Source organism: Micromys minutus, assembly GCF_963924665.1.
Source record: "Micromys minutus genome assembly, chromosome: 24".
Classification (NCBI taxonomy): domain Eukaryota; kingdom Metazoa; phylum Chordata; class Mammalia; order Rodentia; family Muridae; genus Micromys; species Micromys minutus.
In genome coordinates this window covers 34,473,781-34,496,876 of record NC_137959.1, presented here as the reverse complement: position 1 = coordinate 34,496,876, position 23,096 = coordinate 34,473,781, and the positions used below count along the sequence as shown (strand labels likewise).

The following is a 23,096-nucleotide window of genomic DNA, read 5'->3' as shown; positions in this document are numbered from 1 at the left end:
GCAACCCATCATTGAGACACATAAGTTTTCTGTTTTGCTTCTCACCCTGGCTAGTTTAGAGAGATGTGTTCAGCCATGTTGTTGTCCTAACAGGAGTCATAATTGTGTGCGTATATTTCTCTGTCCCTCAGACCAGCACATGTCTGACCTTCATGGGCTTGGCAGGGTCATAGCAGAAAGCTAGGCACTCTGTTCCTGGAGAGAGATCATTTCCTTTTAATTGCCAGATTCTGAGTCTGTCTGGACTCCTCTTAGCTTTGCTGTTCGGATTGGTTGGCAGCCCATATGGAATCAGTATCTGGAAAATGAGCTGTGTCTTCCTCCACTGAGTTCACAGGACTGTGCATAAAGCAAAATGTCATCATGATCTTTGTTAGAAGCTGTGCTTAATAATTTAATTCCATCTCAGAAGTGAAAATGGTGTGTTGGTCAGTTTGTCATTGTCCAGCTTAATGTGATGATACAAATGAAAGCAGCAGAGATCTGCGCCTCAGGGACAGCACCCCGGCTCCTCACAATCTTCTTCCCATTGAACTGGATATTTCCCCTCAGAGATTCCGCCTCTCCCTTCCTTTTTTACTGCCAGGAAACTGTGGCATGCCTTGCCCTGTTTACCATGAGGCTCCCCTACCCTCACCTTCCCCCACCTTGGGAATGACTGCAGGAAGGAAGCTGCTGGAGCAGAGTCTGGGAGGACTGTGGAATTATCTTTCCCTGGGAATGAGTAGAGCTACATTGGAATGGGCAAGGGAAATTTGGGAGTTGAATTTCCCAGATATCTGAGAGTCAGGCTCTGCCTTTCCACCAACTTCACATCATTTCCCCCTCGTGGTTTATACACTGAGGTATATTTCTCTTGTATTGGCCTGAGAGCCTCTGTCTTCACTGCTGTACTGTTCAGCCTAGGGCTCTGCTAGTAACCTCATTATCCTTTGCCATTCCTTTAGTACTGCCCTTACGAGTGTCAGAGTTTCAGAGGCCAGAGCCTGTTATCCTGGAGATCTTCGGTGTGCTAATCCTTCTAATAGGATCCTGTACTGTTCATTGTACCATGTGTGTTTAGATGTGGCTGGGCATTACAAAATGTGGTACTGGAAGAAATAAGCAACCAGGATTTTGTGGGCTTCTGAGAACATTAACCCTCAATAGAGGGAGGCAATGTAGCTACAGCCATCCCTGACCATAAGAACCATACTTAACACCTCTTGTCTGTTCTGACCTCAGCAAAAATGTTTAACCTCAATCTGTCCCTGAGAGACAGATAAACCCAGTGAGCTGCAGTCTGTGAGACAGCCAGAGTAGACTCTTAAAAATTAATAATGACACCAAGGCCAGGAGACAGAAGGCTGCTGGAGATGAAAGTTTGAAAGGAGATTAAGACACCTCCAAATGTGCTGTGACCAGGGACTGTCACTACTGACAATTTAGAAGTTGCCTCATTAGAGCCTATATCAGCATTAAGTTTCTTGAGTGGAAATGAGGTGTTGAGTTTATGTAGGAGTGTCTTATGTGCAAACTGGAGTATTGAGAAGTGCTGTGGCGTGAGGATTATTACTTTGAAATAGCTCCATACTATCTTCGCAAAGGAAATGTGTGCTTTTTTAAAAAGGCATGTGGCAAAATGTTAATTGGTGAATCTAAGTAAGACTTACTCAGATAATGACAGTGCTGGTCTCTCACTTTGACATTTTCAAACCGGAAAGTTTTATACCATTTCCCATGACCTTTCTAAATTATCTTCATATTATAAAAACAAGTGATGGTGTGGGGGTGGAGGGCAAGCACCAAAAACTGCTGACTAACATTGGTTCCTGTTGCTTCCTTCTAAGAACTAGCCAAGCCCAGCCCTCCTTAGCATCGAAGATTGAGATCAGGGAAGTATGAATAGAGACTGATGCCCATTTCCATCATTGAGTGTCATTATAAACCATGGGCCAGACAGCCTTTTGTTTCTTTGGCTGGTTGGCTGACTGGCTGGTTGGCTGACTGGCTGGCTGGCTGATTGGTTGGCTGGCTGATTGGTTGGTTGGCTGACTCACTTTTGGGACAGGATCTCACTATGTAGCCTTAGCTGGACCAAAATTCATGGAGACCTGCCTGCCTCTATCTTCTAAGTGCTGGAATTAAAGACATGTGCCACCATGCCTGGCCTGAAAGCCTTCTGATTAGCCACATGATAATTCAATTTTAAGGTACTTTGTGAATCTGAGTAACATTTTTACATCAAAAATAATTTCTTTTATTTTCCCTGAATGATGAGAAATTAAGTTCAGTGTATAGAGAAAAGGTTACATTTTCCAGAATAGCTTTACTGAGGAAGACTGTCCCCACTGAGAGTAGAGCTAGCCGGCTTCTGGCAGCTTCTCAGGATTTGTGTCTGGCAGCACAGTTTTAGAATCAGAATCTGGAAAATGAGCCATGTCTTCCCACAGCTTCCATGGAACACCCCAGGGGGAATTCCCAGAAAGGAATCCCATACCCCTCTGATTAGTTAGCTTTCATTGCTGTGGCATACCTGAGAAAAATGGCCTCAAGAAGGAAAGGTTTACTAGGTAAAAAAATGTTTTACATTTATGTATTTTGTGTGTGTGCTCAGGGTGATAGATCTGTTCTTTCTTTCCACTGTCGTAGGTTCAGGGATCAAGCAGTAAGCTCCTTTATCTATTGAACCATCTTGCCGGCCCTTTATTTAATTTTGGAGTTGTGTGTTTTCCATCGTGGTTTCAGAAGTTCAGTCTGTGGTCAGCTTACTTTCAGATATGTGACACCAACACTCTTAGTTATCTATTGCCAAAACCAACGAGGGAGGAAAGGGTTTATTTCCTTTGTACTTCTAAAACATAGTCATCCAAGGATGTCAAGGGAGGAAGTTAGGGCAGGAACCTGGAGTCAGGAACTGGGGCAGAAGCCATGGAGGTGTGCTACTCACTGAATTGCTCCTGCTTTCTTGTCCCATCCAGGGCCACCAGCCTTGGGATGGCACTTTCCACAGTGAACCGGGCCCTCCCACATCAACCATCAATTAAGAAAATGTACCATAGGCTTGCCCACACAATAGTCTGGTGTGGACATTTCCTAGTGAGGTTCCCTCTTTCAAAATAACTCTAACTTGTGTCAGGTTAGCCAGCACACTGGCAGAAAGGCATGGTGGCACAAGCTGCTCACCTCAGTAGCTAGAAAGCAGAGAGAAAAGGAAAGGAAAGAAAAAGTCCAGGGACAAAATTACACTGTGAAAAATCATGCCTGAAGCTAGAAGCACACCTCCGTAATTCCAGCACACAAGAGGCTGAGCAGGAGGAACATGAATTTGAGTCCAGGCTGAGCAACATAGCAGGTCTGTGTCAGGTTTTTCAAAGTAAATGAAGAGTATGCCTCTGGTGACCCTCTCCCTCTGACTAGGCTCTATTTCCTAGTAGCTCTATCAGCTATGAATAGATCGATCCGTTATTAGGTTAGTGATCCACTTACCTGCCAACAGCACCAGTCTGGAAACTAAGTCTTTTTTAGTACTTGCGCCTTTAGGGGAGGGGGTGTGGAGAGGGTAGTTCATATTCCAGCCACAACAGCCGCCATGACTGTCAGCTCTCCGTTCCCCTCTGTCATGGAAATTCTTAACCTAGTGATGTTTTAGTCTGCACGGATTTGCCTGTTCTGGACATTTCATATAAATGGAATCATGTAATCTGCAGTCTCATGACCTTTTCTTTCATTTAGTGTAGTGTTTACATGGTTTATCCATGTTGAAGCATGTATTTAGAGATTTCCCTCCCTCCAGTTTTGTCTCCTTTTCTCCCTCTTGTCCCACACTTAGTATATCCCAAACTAGCTTGGAGCTCATCTATAGGAGACTGTCACCTTGACCCTCTGAGTCCTGCTAGGATCATAGGTGTGTGTCACATTCTGTCTTTACTTAATTAATTTGAATGTGTCTCATTCAAGTTAGGGTTTGGTTAGACGCAAATTCAACAACTCAGCTTTGAAGCTAAAATCAGTGTCTATTTTATATATTTTAAGCATTTACATGCAAACAGAAACACTAGCTTAGTGGAATCTTGATTTCTGAAGAACCAAGGTGTGCTCTGTCATAAACTTGCTCAGAAGTGGGAACAGCAGGAAGGTAAAGAGCCGTCCGTTCCTTACAGCTCACACTCTTGCTGGGAAAGCATATCCATTTGCTTTTTTGTTTTTGTTTCTGGGTTTGTTTGGGTTTGTTGGTTGGTTGGTTGGTTGGTTGGTTTTTTTGGTTTTGTTTTTGTTTTGAAAAAGAGTCTCACTGTGCACCCAGGCTGGCAGTATTCTGCCTTGTTTACTCAGTGCTGAACACAGGAGCATTCTGTCACCTGACTTATCCTTCTGTATTAAATATGTGAACCAGGCATGACATGCACTGTGTGTACCAAGAAAGAAGCAAAAAGGGGCCCAGTCTCCTAATACTTGGTCAAACTGAGACTCCATCCAAAAACTCTATACTAGGCAAGATAGTGAGCACAAAACTAGATCACTCTGTGTAGACGCAAACCACTGAGTTGGTTGGTCTCAGAACAGATTAGCAGAAAACTACTCTGCACCGAGGAGAGGGGCATTAGCTGTCTCTGGAGCGTGATGAGAATCCAGCAGGCCAGGCATGTTGCTGTCACGTGAGAACACCCAGGTCCTGTTAATTGTCTCCAAAGGAGACTGTGGCTAAGGCACTTTTGCTGCTTTGGGGAGGGTAGTTCATGTCTTACTGGCTGCAAATGGATGGCTCTTACCTAGGGGGAGCTCTTTATTCTAAATGATCCCCAGCCAGCTACAATTACATTGGTCTCTTTGGTATTGAGACCACAGCAGGACGGATCAGATGCCACACTTAGCACATGGAAAGGGGCTTATAGCATTGTTTTTTGAAGAGATAGAAGTTCAGGACTTTGGCCATCAAAATAATCACATATTTTATTTTTTTAAGATTTATTTATTTATTATATGTAAGTACACTGTCACTGTCTTCAGACACACCAGAAGAGGGCATCATATCTCATTACAGATGGCTGTGAGCCACCACGTGGTTGCTGGGAATTGAACTCAGGACCTCTGGAAGAGAAGCCAGTGCCCTTAACCACTGAGCCATCTCTCCAGCCCTAATCCCATATTTTAAAAATCTGAAGCCAGCCTAGACTATATTGCATGGCCCTATCTCAGGGAGAAAACCAGTGTGAAATCAACCACACCAACAAACGCCCTTCCTCTTGGGTTGTCTAACCACAGGGCAGTCTGTCTGAGGAACACTGTGCTAGTGTAAAGATGAGAAACTTCACCACCGTTTGCTGATAGGAGCCCTTTCCTGGTGGGTCTGAACGTCCTTCTAAGCTTCTGCTTCCCAACTCAGTTGTGAGGTGCCCTCAACAGGAAATTCTCAGCTGGAGTTTTCCTCACATTTGTACAAGGTGCCAGACCTATGCATGACCCTGGGAAGTAGTTCGTGTGTGTGCCCCTCCCTTGTAAACAGATGACAGACGCTAAGGAAAAAGTAAACCTGCCAAACAGTCTTGTAGCAGATGATTTGTGTATTAGTGGTTCTGCCAGTTTTGGTATGAGAGGTGTAGACTTGAGCCCAACTCTGTATGTTTCTGTATGAGGAAAGGTCACTAGTGCTCCCAACAAGGTCTTGTCCTTGCTGGTCCAGTTTTGGAATTAATTTTTCTACTCTGTCATTTCAAGCATACTATTAAGTCTTCTTGTTGTGAGGGGAAATTTTTGTTTGGTTGAGTAACTATGCCAAATCTGGGACTCTGTCAATTAAACATCCAACACTTTCACTGTGAGTAAGCCTTTTGCTTCCCTGTGGGTGAGACTGGGTGAGTAAGATGGCAGGGTGTGGTGGCTCACACCTTTAATCCTAGCACAGGCAGGTAGCTTTCTTGAGTTCCAGGTCAGCTGTATGTACTTAGCAAGTTCCAGGCTAGCTGAGGCTACACAGTGAGATTCTGTTTCAAGTAAAAAAAGGGAAGGCAAGGATCCCGCACACAGTGAGCTTCAGGACAACAGGGAAAGTAGATACTTCTCTCTGACTGAGCAATAGTAGAAATTAGAGTGTGTATCCAAAGAGTACACATGGATGGACCCATGGCTCCAGCTGCACATGTAGCAGAGGATGGCCTTGTTGGGCAACAGTAGGAGGAGAAGCCCTTGGTCCTGCCAAGGCGTGATGCTACAGTGTAGGGAAATGTCAGGATGGGGAGGCAGGTGGGAGTGGGTGGGTGGGTGGGTGAACACCCTCATAGAAGCAGGGGGAGGGGTGGTGGGATAAGGGATATGGAGGGGAATCCAGGAAAGGGGATAACATTTGAAATGTAAATAAAATATATCCAATAAAAGTCAGTCAAAGAAAAGAAAGAAAGAAAAGGAATTGGAGTGTGCTTGCAGCTAGAGGGTCTGTGTTCTCATACAGTAAGGTCAAGCACAGCAGCTGGTGTGAGGAGCACTGGACTAGTCCCAGACCCACCACTGTGGATTGTGGCAGGTTACTTTCTCCCTAAAGTGGAGTTTGGTTAACCCAAGTGTGAAACAAAGTTAAATTAAACAGTCCCTCAGCAATTTCTTCTTTGGGGTCTTTTAGTGAATGGTCATAGTTTGCCTATTTGTTACTCTTTTTACTAACTTCTTTCTCATCATAGCCAAAGATCAGGCCTTATAGCTTTTTTGTGTTCCTAATCCCGAGCACAGTGGAGCTGCTGTCTCTGTGAATGATTGTAATTAATGCATAATATGATGATTCTAAGTACCTTTTCACCCAAAACTCTTCCATGGGTGCCTGCCTGGTTATTGAAACTAGTGTTAAAGGTCGCAAGGAATGCCAGTCTTGTGCCTTCTCACAACCCTACTGACAAGTTCTCCAACCTCTTCATTAGGGGCTTCCTCAGTTCCTTTCCAGGCTTCTTAAACAGACAAGTAGCCAGGACTTCACAGAGGATAAGCAGCAGCAGAGTTTCTACAGAGAGCAGTGAGTCCTGCTGAGAGCACAGAGCAAATAGAACATGGAACACATATATCTTTAACAGGACAGTATTTACCACTTTGCAATGAACTTTGTCATTACAGAAGGTCAGTACTGCCACACACAAAGGACCAGTGTCCCCTTATATGCATACAGTGTGTTTGGTCTAATTCAGAATTATCTCAAGCACAACAAAATTGCTCACGGAAAACTCAAACAGCTTCTCATCTTGGAGATAGTTGAGTCCTGAGGTCCCACTTTGTCCTGAGTCTGTATTGTCTGCTGTTTTGACCTTTTGTTGTATTTTTATTTAACCTTTCTGAACTTTGCTTATTTATCCAACTCAACATAAGGACAGTGATGCCTGCCTAGCCATTCAGAATTGATCTTAATAGTTAGTGAGTCCAGTGTATTAGGGGGTGTGACCTAGACAGGGATGCTAACAGCCTCTGGACCAGTGTCGGTAGAGTGAGAATGACTCCCAAGTCTTATGTCTAGTGTGAGCACTGACTTGTTGGCTGAGGACATAGGAATGGGTTAGAATGTTACCAGATCAGCTCAGAAACACTCCCCCAGCACTAGCCTAGCAGACCACTACTATACCTGCAGCAACTTGCACTAACTACAGCAGGCCAAACCCAAGTCAGATGGGCAGAGGCAGAGAAAGCACTGTGAGAGTAAGCTGGCATTGTTAGTGAGCACTGCTTGAGCACCTCAACTCTTGCCTATCTCTGTGAAACAGAAAGGAACCTCTGGTTTCTTCCAGCAGAGAACTTATTAACTCTTATAAAACCAAAAAGCAGGCTGGCAAGATGGCTTGGTGGGCAAAGGCTCTTGGCACCCAACAACACAAGCCTTTGAGTCTAGTGATGATTACCAGATAGAGGAAGAGAAATAAGGCCACAAAGTTGTCCTCTGGTCTGCACATTCCTGCCCCATCCCTCAAAAGATAGGTTGTTTGTTTGTTTGTTTGTTTAGACCATGTTCTTTCTATGCTTTCTTCCCCTTCCCTCATCTTCTTACAAACTCTAACTGCTTCTCTTTCTCTTATCTTGTTCATTTAGCATTGACTGGAAACATTTGGCCTGCCAAGACTTGAATTTGGCATTCGGGGTTTCTCCCACAGCCCATGATAGATAGCATCACCAGCAAGTAGAGCACAGGCTGTACGATCTCTGCTTTCAGGATGTTCTCCACCTCCTGGGAAAACACAGGCCCCAGCTTACAGAAGTTGAAAGGCAGTTGCCTTTAAAAGGCCCTTGTACAGTGCTGTGACTCCTTGCTCATATGTACTGGGAATTGTTTCTTACTCTGTTGAAGAGTCTCCTGGGGCTTCAAAGCACAAACAAGGACAGTGATTCACAGTGGCCAACAGTTAACTGCACCTTGACCCTATGCCGGATGCTCTTTTGGCCATTTGCATGGACAATTCCTCATCATCCATGAGTAAGCATTCAGTGCAGATTGAGAAACCAAGGCACATGCACTTGAACAGCTAGCCTTGAGTCACTGAGGCAGAGCTGGAATTTGAGCCTATGCGTGTGTGTGATTTCAAAGCCTTGTCTGAACCCCACCGTTCTCCTCCCTCCCTACAAGCAGAGACCTGCCGCACAGCACAAGGAGGTCTGAAGGGTGAGGGCTTCCTGTCAGCTGTTCAGCTGAGCACTCGTGTATGTTCAGGTAGGGAAGGCATATTAGGGTAATGCCCTGCCTGTAGTTGCCACACAGCAAGGAAAATGCCCTGGGTACAAGCATGGCTTCTTTTGAGATAAATGGCTTCAATCTAAGATTCTCATGTTCATCCAAAAATTAAAAAAGAAAAGAAAAGGGGGAAAAAAAAGCCAAACACACCATCAGCAACATAAAACCACTGTTGATGTACAAATCAGTTCTCATTCATTTTTCTTCCATAGGATAAAAAGACCAAGCGGTATGAGCAGCCTTTTAGGGAAAATTGGAGCCAAAAAACAGAAAATGAGCACCCTTGAGAAATCCAAACTGGACTGGGAGAGCTTCAAGGAGGAAGAAGGAATTGGTGAAGAACTGGCCATCCATAACCGAGGGAAAGAAGGGTAAGAAGCGGGTCTGTCCTCCGTCGCCTGAGAGCTCTGCAGCAGTTTGTTTGAAGACTGTTCAAGCAAATAGGGTGTCCCATGCTTCAGTTACTGGTGAAGCTCTCTCTGTTCTGAGATGAGGCAGATCCCATCCGTGAGCAGCAGTGTTCCCAGGACTCTTAGTGAATTACAGCTTCAGTGAAATGTAAGTTGCCTGGCTTATTCACAAGACAGGGTCTGGCTCACCGTGACTGGCTTGTCCTGATCTGAATCACTTGGCCTTAAGCTAATCTGGGTTAGTTCGAGTGCCAGGACACTGTCACATTATCATGAGTAGCTTGGTGCTAGTTTGTGCCACTGTGTTACTGTGATCCTGAGCATGGTAGTTTGCTGCAGCCTGTATGATACGTAAGAGGCCATTGCTGTACCATTTCCCATCCACTCTATAGCACAAAGAAAAGATTCCATAAGCCATAAATGATGTTTATTTTGTTTGTTTTCCCTGTGGGGTTGTTGAGAAAGGATATCACTCTATAACCTTGTCCAGCCTCACAAATCATGGCAATCCTCCTGTCTCAGTCCTTCAAGTCCTGGCATCACAGGCAAGAGCCACCATATCCAGCTTTCATGCATGGGGTATTTTGTTTTGTTTTGGGTGAGTAGAAAAAAATGGGGCTCATTAAGTTTAGGGAGTGCAAAAGAAACAAGGAACAGAGGCCTGTGGCAGGTCAGCATTTCTCACGCCTGAGGCAGTGCATGGTCCTTTATATGTCCAGGCCTTTCATCAACCCCGTCCTTACCAGTAAGATTTTCTCTTTCACCATAGCAGTTGTCTCAGCTCCTTTGCTAGTAACGTTGGAAAAATCTTACACCTTCACTCCAGATGTGCAGGTCTTAGGAGATAATGCAGAATGTGTATTACTAATAGGGATGTGATGTGCACATAATAAGTGCATGTCATTCAAGTTATTAATTAGTCTTTAATCTCAGCATTTGGGAGACAGGGGTAGATAGGTTTGGGTTTGAGGCCAGCCTGGCCTCAAAACAAACGGGTGGGTAAATAATAAACAGGTGCACATGCTAAGTTATAATAAGAACAAGTGGAGGGGGCTAATTTGGGGGTTGTATTTCTTTTTCTTGTGGTGAAGTTTCATTATGTGGACCCAAGCAAGCCTGTACAATCCCCTGCCTCAACCTCCCTATGCTGAGTGAAATTATAGGCATGCACACCACACCCAGTTCTTAGTCTTCAAAATGAGAACCAACCTGGGAGCATTTTGCTTTCCTTTTTTTTTTTTTTTTTTTTTTTTTTTGTTGTTGTTGTTGTTGTTGTTGTTGTTTCATTGAGTGATTCAGCTCTTTTACATTTATTTATGAAGAGGGGGGACACGTGATGTGTTTCAGGCTGTTCCTTACATAGTGGGTTCCAGGGATTGAACTTAGGTCATCAGGCTTGGCAGCAAGCATATCTACACATTGAGCCAATTCATTGGCCCTGGAATTATTTCTTTCTAAATGTGTCTTAATATTATTTAAATCAACCTGGATACTATCTAGTATGTTTTATTTTAAAAAAAACAGATTATGAGGTTGTTTAACCACTAGATCCAGGCCAGACTATTTCAGCTATTCAGTTCTGCACATGGATCTAAAATAGCAGAAGGGCCAGAGTGTTCTACCCCGGATTGCCTCTCTTGAGTATTGATTATGTGGGTTGCAAATATTCACTGTGTTCAAGCAGATAGAGGTCTGACAAAAGTAAAGGAGGTGCTGTTAGAGATTCGGGAGTGTTAATAAATACAGAGGAAAAGAAAAGATTTAAAAGGCCTTTAAAGATGGGCTAGAAATATGACGGCTCAGTAAGGAGTTAATAGCACTGGCTGTTCTTCTAGAAAACCTGGTTCAAGTCTCAGCTCCTACATGGCAGCTTTCAACAGTCTGTAACTCCAATCTCAAGGGATCTGATGCCTTTTCTGGCCTTCACTGGCACCTGGCACACATGGTGCACAGATAATGTTATGCACAACTCAGTAGACCCCTGGGAAGAACACCAAGGACTTGGGATCTGATGCAAACACTAGAGCAACAAGATAGGGGTATGGCCGTGAGGTCGGGCTCAAGGTATCAGGTTTATAAAGGAACAAACCACAAGTGGGAATATTTGTGCCTTGGCCTTACATGATTGGGAAAGTGTGTGGGGGAATTGGCCAAACTGCAAGGGGTCTTTCTAAATTTAAAAGAGAGAACAACAGAATTGGGTATTGATTTTCCGGCTGATTGATTGGCTACAAGTGTGGGTGCAGTTATTCAATACGAATGTACATCTGTGATTGTTCTTTGAACTGGGACAGGCATCCCTGTACTTGGGGGGGGGGGGGCGGTAGAGGCCTGGAGGGCCATGACAACTGCCACTTTCTTCGTTCATTTTTCTTTGAACTGGGAGTTCCTCTACCCAGGAGAGTGGGGAACTGGAGGGCCATGCCATCCATCAGTTTCCTCTTTCAATATACATTTAAGCAAAACACATAAAATAATAATAAAAAAACTAAAGTTGTCTACTAAGTGAGGAGAAAACTGAGATGGGTATAGTTCATTGGTAGAGCGCTTGCCTGCCTATTGGGCATGAAGCACTGGTTCAGTCCCCAGCACCACATACACTGGACTTGGAGTGGAGGTGGAAGCAGAAGGACCAGAAGTTCAAGACCATCCTTGGTTTCTAGGCTAATCTGGGAACAGCAAGAAAAATAGGATGGATAGATTTAGGGGTTTGTTTTATTTTTAATTAATGTGCCCATGTTTCAGATCCTCTGGAACTGGAATTACAGGCAGTTGTGAGCCACCCAGTGTAGGTAGGTGCAGAATTTGGGTCCTCAACAATAGCAGTACTGGCTGAGCCATCACTTCAGCACTTAGGATGGTAGATTTAATACTGCATTCATCAGATCATTCACATTTTTATTTAATGTGAATAAACTAAATGTTCCAGCTAAAAGTTAAAAATTAACAGATTAAGTTTTAAAATATCAAACCATAATTTACTGTTTTAAAAAGATTGTGAAGTGTGGAATGAAGAAATGTTGCAAGTAAAAAGGTTAGAAAAAGATGGATTTTGCAAGAATTAACCAAAAGAAAACTGATCCTCTGACATTCATGTTATACAAAGTAGATTTTAAGACAAGGGCATTACTTCTACTTGGGCTGGAGAGATGGCTCAGTGGTTAAAAGGTCCTATTTCAATTCCCAGCAACTACATGGTGGCTCACAACCATCTGTAATGGGATCTGATGCCCTCTTCTGGAGTGTCTGAAGACAGCAACAGTATACTTACATACATAAAATATTTAAAAAAAAATAAATAAATAAAAGGCAGACTCTTCGTGTGATAAACATCAGAGAGGTAGATCGTTAAACTGGGAAGCACCACTTACTGTGATCGGCTCAGGATTCTTAGAGTTAGCCATGTCTGTAATAACGATACTATTCATAATTCAGTTCACTTTTAACTTTATTCCCTGGAGAACTGCAGGTATGTGCCAACAATATGAACACCATCTAACACAAGGAACAACTCAAAGGTCTGTCAGTAGTGTTACAGTGACATCAAATATCATCTGTCTGTCCCATGGTCTAGCAATGGGAATGGACACAGATGAGTCACAGAGAGTAGGTGGTAGGCTGTGACTCTACTTGAATGAAGGTCAAAGCAGGAAAAACCAATAGATCAGTTTTGAAAGAAGTGGATCACAAAAAGAATGCACAGAATTCTATTTCTGTCAGAATCAAAAATAGCAATAGCAACAACTAGAGGTTAATGAAGATACTGAGAGAGAGAGAGAGAGAGAGAGAGAGAGAGAGCAGGTGCTCACCCTCCTTTGGCTTCCGTGAGCACCTGCACTCACAAACACACACACACACAAACAATTAAAAATAAGGTAAATCATGCCAGGTGTAAGGAAACAGGCCCTCCTCTTGTTTTTGTTTGTTTGTTTGGTTGATTGATTGGTTTGGTTTGGTTTTTAATTATTGTTTTCCAGACAGGGTTTCTCTGTGTGGCCTTGACCGTTCTTGAGCTCTACCTGTAGACCTGGCTGGCTTCAAACTCAAAGATCCACCTTTCTTTGCCTCCTGCATGCTAGGATTAAAAGCCTGTGCCACCAACCACACCATTAGCCTGCTGTTTCGGTTAGGGTTTTATTACTGTGAAGTGACCCAGGGGGTATGGGGGGTGGCTTACAGTTTCAGAGGTTTAGCTCATTATCATCATGACAGCAAGCTTGGTAGCACACAGGCAGACATGGTTCTGAAGGAGCTGAGAGTTCTACATCTTGTTTCATAGTAGCAGAAGGAGACTATCTCTCACAGTGGGCTTAGTTTGAGCATATATAATCTCACAGCCCACCTCCACAGTGACACACTTTCTCCAACAAGGCCACACCTACTAATAGTGCCATTTCCTGTGGCCAGCGGTTCAAACACAAGAGTCTGTGGAGACCATACCTATTCAATCCTGCACACCCACCACCCCACCCTGCCCCAGTGTAATACATCTTTAATCCTAGCACTCTGATTCAGGTCCTGCCTCTGGGTTCCTGCCCTGAGTGTCTTATGGCTTACTCCATAATGGACCCACATTTGTAAAACAAACCTGCTGTTGCGGTTTATCTGTTCATTGTAGTCAGTGTTTCCTCACAGCAACAAAGAGCTAATGATGACAGGCACTGGCTCGAGGGTAGTCACCTGTACAGTGGGAACCTTTTCCTAAGCCTCTCAGGATGGAGCAAATAGGCAAAATGCCTGCCTCCTCCCAGGCCTCTGCTTATAATTCTTGCCTCCCACCTGCCATAACTGATCATCCCCAGACTCAGACCTTGCTGGAATGCTGGGTGCTTTATTCGTTTCTGTTCTAGCCTAGTTAAGAATACTCTCACGGTGATGTGCAGTAGAGCTTGGAGGGAGTCATCTCCCCAAATCTCCCAGGCTGAGCTTTCACTTCTCCAGCCCTTCAACCTGGGTGTGTGGGCCCTGGGCGGCTATTTTATTCTTCCTCCCCAAGTAAATACTAGTTCTAAGACTTACCCACCATTTTCTGCCAGTGACTCAAAACGGCCTTTTCTGCCCACCTGTCTGCTTCTCCAGCTGTTTGCTGTAGTCCAGCTTTAGAGCCCCTCCCTCTGTAGTGTACCTCCTCTAAGAAGGCTAAGGGCTCTGCTCAGGCCACTCTGGAATAGCTCCACCACCTCAGTCACATCACCACTGTTAGGTTTTATTAGTGTGCAGTAAGCCCTCAGAGCAGGTACCACACCACTGCAGTGTCTAAATCCTGGTACACACCAGCTAACAGATATCCCGGCTTTGTTCTGCAGCCTGGTAGTATTGGGAAAGACCAGCGTGACAGATGAGGATAGGTTTTTGAACAGCATTTTCAGTCAGCAGAGTGAAGTGCTATCCCAGAGACAATCAACCTGTTAGCTGACTTTGTTCAGGTGTTGAGCATGGCTTCCTCCATCTCTGCTAACCACACAGATTTCCTGACGATGGGCATCATCAAAAACAGAGCTTTTCAAATAGTGATGCTGAGGCAGAGGCCCCGAGTAGAGAGGATCAGTGTATACAGTGCACAGTGACCAGTTAGGCTGAAGGTCACAGAGCTCAGTGATTTGGGAACCAAGTATTTGGTGATTTGAACAACATGAAGAAGGGACTGCGAAAATGCTTTTCATTCTCTGCAGAATTGTCAGAGTCTGTCTCTCAGGACCATCACTGCCTTGAAGTGACATGAGATATGTTGGCTTCGGGGCCAAGCCTGGGCCTGGCAGTTTGCATCTTTCAGTTGCATTCCCAAAGTGGAGGACTCCTGCCCTGTTGGCTACCCCAGGATGTGCTGAGTCTTAGTACTTTTGTTGCCTGCCAAGAGCTGAAGTTGATCAATACTGAGCTGTTTGTGTGTCACCAAATACATGCAGAGAACCAGCACTAAGTGCCAGCCTGACATGGCCCAGGCATGGTTCTGTGACAAGAGGTGCTGACCTCTTCCCTGGTAGTGCTCCCTGCACTTGCCTAGCCAATGTTCTGAATCTCAGGGAAGTTCAAAAAGATGTTAGAGTCTATTGTGTATAACCTGGCTCTGAAAGGGAGGATTAGAATATCACCTTGGTTTTGATGCTATTAGCATATTTTGTTAATGATGATAAAGATTTGCTTGCTTTGCCAGGTGTGGTAGCCCACACCATTAATCCCAGTACTGGGGAGGCAGAGGCAGGTTGATCTTTATGAGTATGGGGCCAACCTGGGCTACATAGGAAGTTCCTGGACAGCCAGAGCTATACAGAGAAAGCCTTCCTTTATAGACAGACAGAGAGACAGAGGGGCTGGAGAGATGGTTCAGCAGTTAAGAACACTGACTGCTCTTCCTGAGGTCCTGAGTTCAATTCCCAGCAACCACATGGTGGCTCCCAACCAATGGGATCTGATGCCCTCTTCTGTCATGCTGAATACCTGCAAATAGAGTACTTCTATGTATAAACAAGTAAAATTTTTAAATTTATTAAATAAATAAAAAAGTAAAAATTCTGCTGCTACTTAAATGGGCCATAAAGGCATAGTAGCAGGAGAAGATGACACACCCCTTTAGCCCTAAATTTCCCCGTGGGTCCGTCTGATTAAGGGTTGGGCACGGGCCAGAAAAACAGCAAGGACCATAATTCCCATTTGCACTTTTCAGCCAGCGGGTCTGTTCTAGAACTGTAACCCAATTAAAGTTCCTGGAAGCCCCTGTGGCCCAGTTGAAGTAGGTGAACCCTCAGGTGGCCTTCAAAGCAGCCTTTCCTTGGGAGCATTTCCAGTCTTAGTCTCTACTCCAAATAGCCATGTGAAGCCTTGCAGGTAATGGATGTGATTACATTAATGAGAAACAAGAGCCTTAGCCATAGCCACTCACACTGCAGTTTCATTTCATCCACAGAAGAGCATTTGCCTTTTTATTTCTACTTTATAGAAAAGGAAAAAACAAACACAAAAGGTCAGAAATTAGTATCTCACCCAAAAGCACCAGTAGTAGAAGGTTTGTCTGCCGTTATCTCTTGCATATAGACCAAGCTGTCCCAGCATCCTCTTTGTAGCTGCCAGTGGCTATTTTTATCTTCAATGAACTTCCTTGGAGAACTGAGTTGCATCTGTGATTGTAACTTGTTGCCTATGTCCCTTTAGTATCCTACTTGGTAAACATCCGGATCCGATGTAAGGATCTCTCCTCCATGCTGGTCTCTCAGAAGATAGCCTGAAAGCTCAGAAACACCCACACATGATGCCTACAGAGCACCATCTCTCCTGTGTTTGCCTCTCTTCCAGCTCTTCCAAGGGCAGTTGACACACCTGCCACCAAGTCCCTGATTCCCATGTGTCCCAATCCAGGTTAGGCAGGGTAAGGGACAACTGATTACAGTCAGTGGGCCCTCAGCTAATTTTCTAAGCAACCATGCTTGAGGACCTCAGGCTGCCAAATTGTGTTGTGTATCCACACCTCCTCTCCCAGGGCCCCACTCTAGCCTTTATCTGAAGGAGCATACACTATCTGCCACTGCTCTCTGCCAGGGAATCTGAATTTCAGATTTAACTGGGTCTTCTTTATTTTCACTTACTAAATATGACAACTCTGACCCAAGAGACTTGTGTCAAACCCAAGCACAGCATAATTGTGTGTTCCAGCTATTCTGGCCTCATTGACAGTTTCAACACCACAGCCTAATTCCTGATCCAGACCAGATGGTAATTACTAGTTTCAGACGGCACACATCCCAAGTTGGGCCATCTGCTGTCCTCAGGACCCTGATGGAAGCTGGCTGCCTAAAATCATAGTGACAGTATTAGCTACCACTTTGTTAAACTCGTGTTCCATGCCAAGCATTATTAATACACTATTTCATTTTATCCTCACAGCAGCCCATCTGAGGAAGGAGGATTGACCTTGCTTCAGCTTTGGGGTTTGGGTGTTATGTTTTTGCTGTTTTGTTAAGACAGTATTTTGGGATCTGAGGATATGGTTCAGTTGGTATAGTGTTTACCTAGTATGTACAAAAGCCCTGGCATCATATAAGACAGGCACAGGGGTTCATACACATAATCTTAGCCACTACAAAGATAAAGGCAGAAGCATGCAGCCTGGAGCACATGCAACCCTGTCTCCACAAAATAAAAATACAGGAGGGGGTGCAAACACTATATGTATATGTCTTTTTTGTTGTTTCCTCCATTTTTTTATATCGTTAGGAAACTGAGAACTACTAAGTTTATACCGCACAGACAGTGTGTGGCAAGATTCGAATTCAGCTCCTCTGGCCTGAGAACTGTTTTCTGACCAGTCTTGTGTGGAGATCAGAAGCCACAGGCTCAGCTGGCAAGCAGATGGGATGGACCAAGCTTGCTTCAGGGTACTGAAGGGCAGGCAAACAGGGCCTGAACTCAGTGAGGAACACAGGCTCCTGGAGCTGGTCACATTCTCACCGTGAATGTGATAACCTTGTAGTGACAGATGCACATTTTCCATGGTGCAACAAAGAAAAATTAGTGCAGGGATTCAATTATGTCTCCCATTTCTAATGACAATTTTGCTCGCTCAGTAGATTAATTAGCAGCAGAGAGTTCCTCCCCAAAAGCAAATCACAGCACACTTTACAGCAAGAAAAGGTACATTAAAATGCAGCTGTGTCTCATTAAGCAGCCAGGCTCCCTTCTGACTAGCGTGCTTGCCAGCGTAGGCTGGCTCCCTCCCACCCTGTCTGGGAGACTGAAGGAGACCTCGAGAGAGATCTCTGACCTTGGCCTGAGAGCCAGAGCAGAGCCAGAGCTGCTTCCAAGCAAACCCTGTGTGTGATGTGGGTGCAGAGGTCTTGTTGCTTAGAGGAATTCAGGAAGGACCTTTTTATGCCGCAGAAGCAGCCTGGCCCAAACTGAATAGATACCCAGGGAAAGAGCAGAGGCAACAGTGTAAGTAGCCCTGCAAACCTGAGCTGCTTCCACTCCCACAGCAGCCCTCCGTGGTCCTGGAACTCACTCTGTAGACCAGGCTGGGATTAAAGGTGCATGTTGCCACATTCAACTCAGTTTTCTACCCTGTTTCTTCTATTTTCAGGGGTAGGGGGTGTTTGTTTGTTTGTTTGTTGTGCATTTTGAGGCACACAAAAACAGACACAAAACTTTGTGAGATGGCTCAGAGAATCAAAGGCACCTGCTGCAAAGCTGAGACCACCTGCCTTCTCAGTCCCCAGGACCCACATGGTGGAAGGAAAGAAGCAACCCCTGCAAGTTAGTTGTCCTCTGACCTCCTCACGTACATGCCCACATATACACAGAAATACATTAGCACAATATAAATCTTTTTGAAAAGAATATGCTTGGACTGGAGAGATGACCCAGCAGTTAAGAGCACTGACTGCTCTTCCAGAGATCTTGAGTTCAAATCCCAGCAACCACATGGTGGCTCACAACCATCTGGAATGAGATCTGATGCCCTCTTCTGGTGTGTCTGAAGACAGCTACATTGCACTTATATATAATAAATAAATAAATCTTAAAAAAAAAAAAAGAATTTGTCCTTTTACCTGCCAACTCAACATACTGCTGAGGCCAGAAAATACAATGTCATCCTGTTGCAGTGGATGGCAGTGAGGCTCAGGGAGATTCAAACTTTGACCAGAATTGCCCAGGCAGTGTTACCAGTATCAGGAATGGACTAAGATGACATTATGTTTCCGGTTCTTAAAGTCCTGTGACAACAGTGAATGCCTTCCTAACTCTTGTTTACTTTCTCCTGTGAAGACATCTCTCCTGGGGCGCTAGTGCCTTCAACCCAGCATTAGGGAGGCAGAGCCAGGTGGATCTCTTGAGTTAGAGGCCTGCCTGGTCTACAGAGTGAGGCCCTGTCTCAAAACAAAAACCCCAGCCTCTTCCAATTTAAAGTCACTCGTGTCTGAACAGAATCTCGGCCTTCTCTGGATGGAGCGAGAAAGTCTGGAGTAGTCACCTGACTCACCCCTGGGGTTGGAACTGCAAAGGAGGCCCCTCCTGCCAGGTTGTACTGACGCTGCTTTTGTCTTCATCCAGGTACATTGAACGGAAAGCGTTTCTGGATCGAGTGGACCACAGGCAGTTTGAAATTGAGCGGGATCTCAGGCTGAGCAAAATGAAACCTTGACGTTCTGGGGGAAATTTGTAGTAGCTTAAATCTGTTGACAATGTGAGCGCTTCTGTGTCTGAAGTATTTTCAGTGTTCTTCGTCGTGTTCCAGCAAGTCCCTTTTTCTATGTTGAAGTTTGGTTAATGTATCTTAATCTCACCTGGTTTCATTCATTTTTTTAAATTTGTCTTTAAATAAACAAATAGAAGCCTTCTGTGAGATTAGTGAAGTGAAGATGCTGTGCCCCTCCCTTTGCTCTGCTGTGAAGGCCAGCCAGGCCCAGCTGTCACATCTCAGACCTGTCTGATGCTCACAAGTCTCTAAATCAGCCTTTCCTAGAGGCCCCGAGGGGACTTCCTGGGCTGGGCAGAGTCTCTGGGCATTTGTTCTCAGTTCATTCAACTTTTCTCTCGTGTGAGACTCTCATATGTGAGGTGGGGAACATTGGGATAAACTAATGCTGAGTGGCTATGTGTTTTCTACCTCTGTAGTTCTTCAGGGTTTTGTATTTGTCAAGGGATGTCCTTGTCGGTATTGCTGCCACACACCTAGAATCCCAGCGCCTGGAAGACTGACCAGGAACTGCTGCAAATCTGAGGGAGGTCTACAGAGTTCCAGCCCAGCCCAGCCCAGCCCAGCCTGGGGAGTGAGAAATGGGGATAGGGAGGATGCCAAAGACCCCGTGTTCTTTATACTCCTTAGACTTCACAACTCAAACTTCCTGCTTAGGAAGTATTGAAGAGAAGAATAAGTAACGAGCCGCCCAGGCCACTATATCATTAAATTCTATCCCCTGTTCCAAGGGCATGGGAATGGGGAGAGAGTGGGCCTCAAAGACTGAATTCTGTTTCCTGCTCAGATACAGCTCTGTGGCCTTACCACAGCTTTGTTTTCTGGGCTGTGGTTGGTGTGAGTCACATCAGCCTAAGACCAAAGAACACTAGGTCACAGTGGACTTCCTGTGTAGGAAGTTACAAGCTACATTTGAACTCATGGTCTGTCCACATCCATCTGCAAAGGACTGTACAGGTGACACGGAGCATACCAAGTTGGCATCACGATAGACCGATAGCCTCTGCTGAGACTTGGGTGAGGAAGGAAGTCATTCAGCCAGAACCAGCCAGCATCCCATTAGGGTAGGACCTCCATACCTGTAAGACGGGCCCGCCTGCAGTCTGTCTGGTGTGTCACCCATGCCCTGGCTTGATAATTGTCTTGCAGTTCTGCGTACTCCAGCATCCCATCTCAGTAGCCATAGTATGAACAGCTCATGAGTCAACTGCCCATATATGCAGATGTCCTGCAATCCTTCGGATAAAGGGCCATGCACGCATGGTAACTTGGGTCTTCCTCTTAGCAAAGGCCTACGGGATTAAGGAGTCCGTGGGTCACTGAGACTCACTTATGGGCATCAGCCCTGGCAGCCCTCACAATAGTCTTTTCCATTGGTGGCCTGTATTCAGTGCTCTCTAAAAAATGCTGTTTCTCCTGGGTGTGTCTACTCCCAGCTAGGTACATGTGACCCAGGTGATACCAGTTTGACTGACTTAGTTACATGCACAAATTAAAGTGTGTGTACCAGTGTGTGTTGGCATCAGTAAGACTAAAGGTGGCCTCACAGCAGACCTGGGTCATCACAGGACTCTGGCTGCAGGGGAGGCTGCAGGTGTATGCATGTAGTGTTTCCAGCCCCTCTCGGAAGCTGACAGTCTTTCTAAAGCTGTCCCAGGAGGGTAAGGGGGTTGAAGATGAAAGCAGATGACCATGTGTTTGATAGTTACTGAGCCTGGGAGAGGGGTATATACAATGTTATTCTTAACTTGGATATGGATTTCAATTTTTCCTAATAAAACATTTTCTAAAGTTGTCCAAGAGACACAAAATTATGTTCTGTATAAGGAAAGATTTTGAAATATTTCAAGCTGAGCCGGAGGAGAGAGAACAGTCCTCCCAACATGAAGCCATCTCTCGGGCCTGCAGGAGAAGAGTCAGAATGGGGGACAGAGAAACTTCCAGCAAGACAGACTGCCTAAAGTGGACATGGCTGTTCTTTAAACTAGCGACTATTTCTCACAGGTGTGAACCGAGGAGCCAGGAGTCTCTCGGCTCTGCCTGGCCACACACAGTGTGGTGACTGCAAAGTAGAGGTGAGAACCACAGAGCTGGGCACCAATGGGGACACCCGAGGCAGACACGGGTCACTAAGTGTTTTCTCTTGGTCAGTATCTGCTCATATGTAAGCACATCAGGGATCTTAGTGGGAATTCCTTTCTCAGCAACATTGTTAGCTGCCCTGCCTCAGTTTCAAAGAACTAAGCCATCTCGGCCAATACCTGGCCTTCCTCAGTGGAGAACCCCTCTCCCCACCCAAAAATAAATAAATAAACTTTTCTGACAGTTTATTTGAACAATGGCAGAACTTGGTTCCCATAGGAGGTGGTGCCCTTTATTCAGGAATTAGGAATTGTTAAGGAAATGTTTGTATGAATGTGTAAAGGTTGAGTTCATGTTTATGGATGGTTTGGTACCCTTTGTGGGTCTAATGGTCCCATGTTCTGGGCCTCTCACCCTGGCCCTATTTGTTATAGAGGTTTAAGAGCACTCAGGTGGAGCAGAGACTCTTTCAGGAGCTGAGTTATCCCTGCCCTGGCCTATCAGTACTTTGTCTTCTCTATGTCCCCAATGGGTGTATCAGAATTCCAAATATCTGGTGCCCTCCACTGGGAGGGAAGAGTGCCCTAAAGTAATAGGAGGTCAAGAATAAAACAAACCTCGTTCTGAACTCTGCTTGCCTATTTTGTGAGGAACTCAGTGCTCCAATTAAGAATTCTGCATAAGGTCTCTAGGGCCTTACTGGGACACATTAAGAAGTAACCTTGAGTGTGGTATGCACAGCCAAGGAGGAAGAAAGACACTGAGGCCCTAGCCAGCACTTAGCCAGGTCTGTCTAGAATGAGAGCTGTACCATGCAGCCAGTGAGCCAAATGGCCAGCACCACTGAGGACCAGGACATCTTTGGAGAGAAGTGGAGCCAGGGTGCTTCCGGACACAGGACTGAGAAGACGGTGTGACAGGCTCTCCAGATACTGTGCTGTCTTGTGGTTCCAGTGGCAAACTGAATGTGTGTAATTTGGTAGCTGTGGTGTCTGGCAAGGCAGGACACAGTAGAAGGCTCTAGCACACTCCGGAGAGTATGTAGTATTCTTCTGCCTTTTGGTACAAGTTCTTCATGAGAGCTAGAAGGGCATAGGTGTGCTGGTAAGACATAGCTGATAGTTTGCAGCAGGCCAGAAAGACCCAGTGTCATCAACAAGTCATTGATGGTGCCTTACTATTATCTCTGTCTCCTGCTCCAACACATGCATACACATATATTTGTGCATGACCTTTTAGCAATGCCCCGTTTTCCAAAGGAGGAAATTTGCCTGAAGTCATCAGGGAACTGATCAGAACATTATACATCATATGGCTTCAGAGCACACTGAACAGCCTCTTGGCACTGTTTGGCTCCTGCAGCCATGTTGTGGGTGTGGGGAAATTCCTACTGAGAAAGGAAAAGTGTCAGGGGACCAAGAAACTCTGAATATAGAAATGTCTGGAGTGAAGGGAACTGGCTGCTGACACAGCAAAGTCAAGAATGTAGGAGTCACTGCCCTGGGGCCTCCCCCGCCAGGCCAGCATCTGAGACCCTGCTGAGGAGGTGTTTTGTTGAGATCCTCAGTCTTTTGCCTGGGCTAACTGGTAGCCAGGTTTGCTCCTATCAGAACTCTGCTATGCTAAGGGTAAGAGGGCTCCTTCACTTCTGGGTGTTGCCTGGCTCCAGGGAGGATGAGACTGACAAGCTGAGAGCATCTTCCAGTGCAGCTGCATCCTGCTTCCAGCCTTAGGGTCCTCGGAT

The 23,096-nt window shown here is 45.3% G+C and overlaps 1 protein-coding gene across 1 annotated transcript in view; it reads left to right on the top strand.

The window, feature by feature from the left end:
- The window catches only part of CFDP1 (craniofacial development protein 1), an 82,975-nt gene extending 63,563 nt beyond the window's left edge, over positions 1-19,412 (top strand). The window contains exons 6-7 of the mRNA XM_080936962.1: positions 8,887-9,045; positions 19,126-19,412. Of these exons, the coding sequence (XP_080793088.1) occupies positions 8,887-9,045; positions 19,126-19,216 (250 nt within the window). The 3' untranslated portion in view covers positions 19,217-19,412. The remainder of the gene's footprint in view (positions 1-8,886; positions 9,046-19,125) is intronic.
- Positions 19,413-23,096: the final 3,684 nt, after the last annotated feature.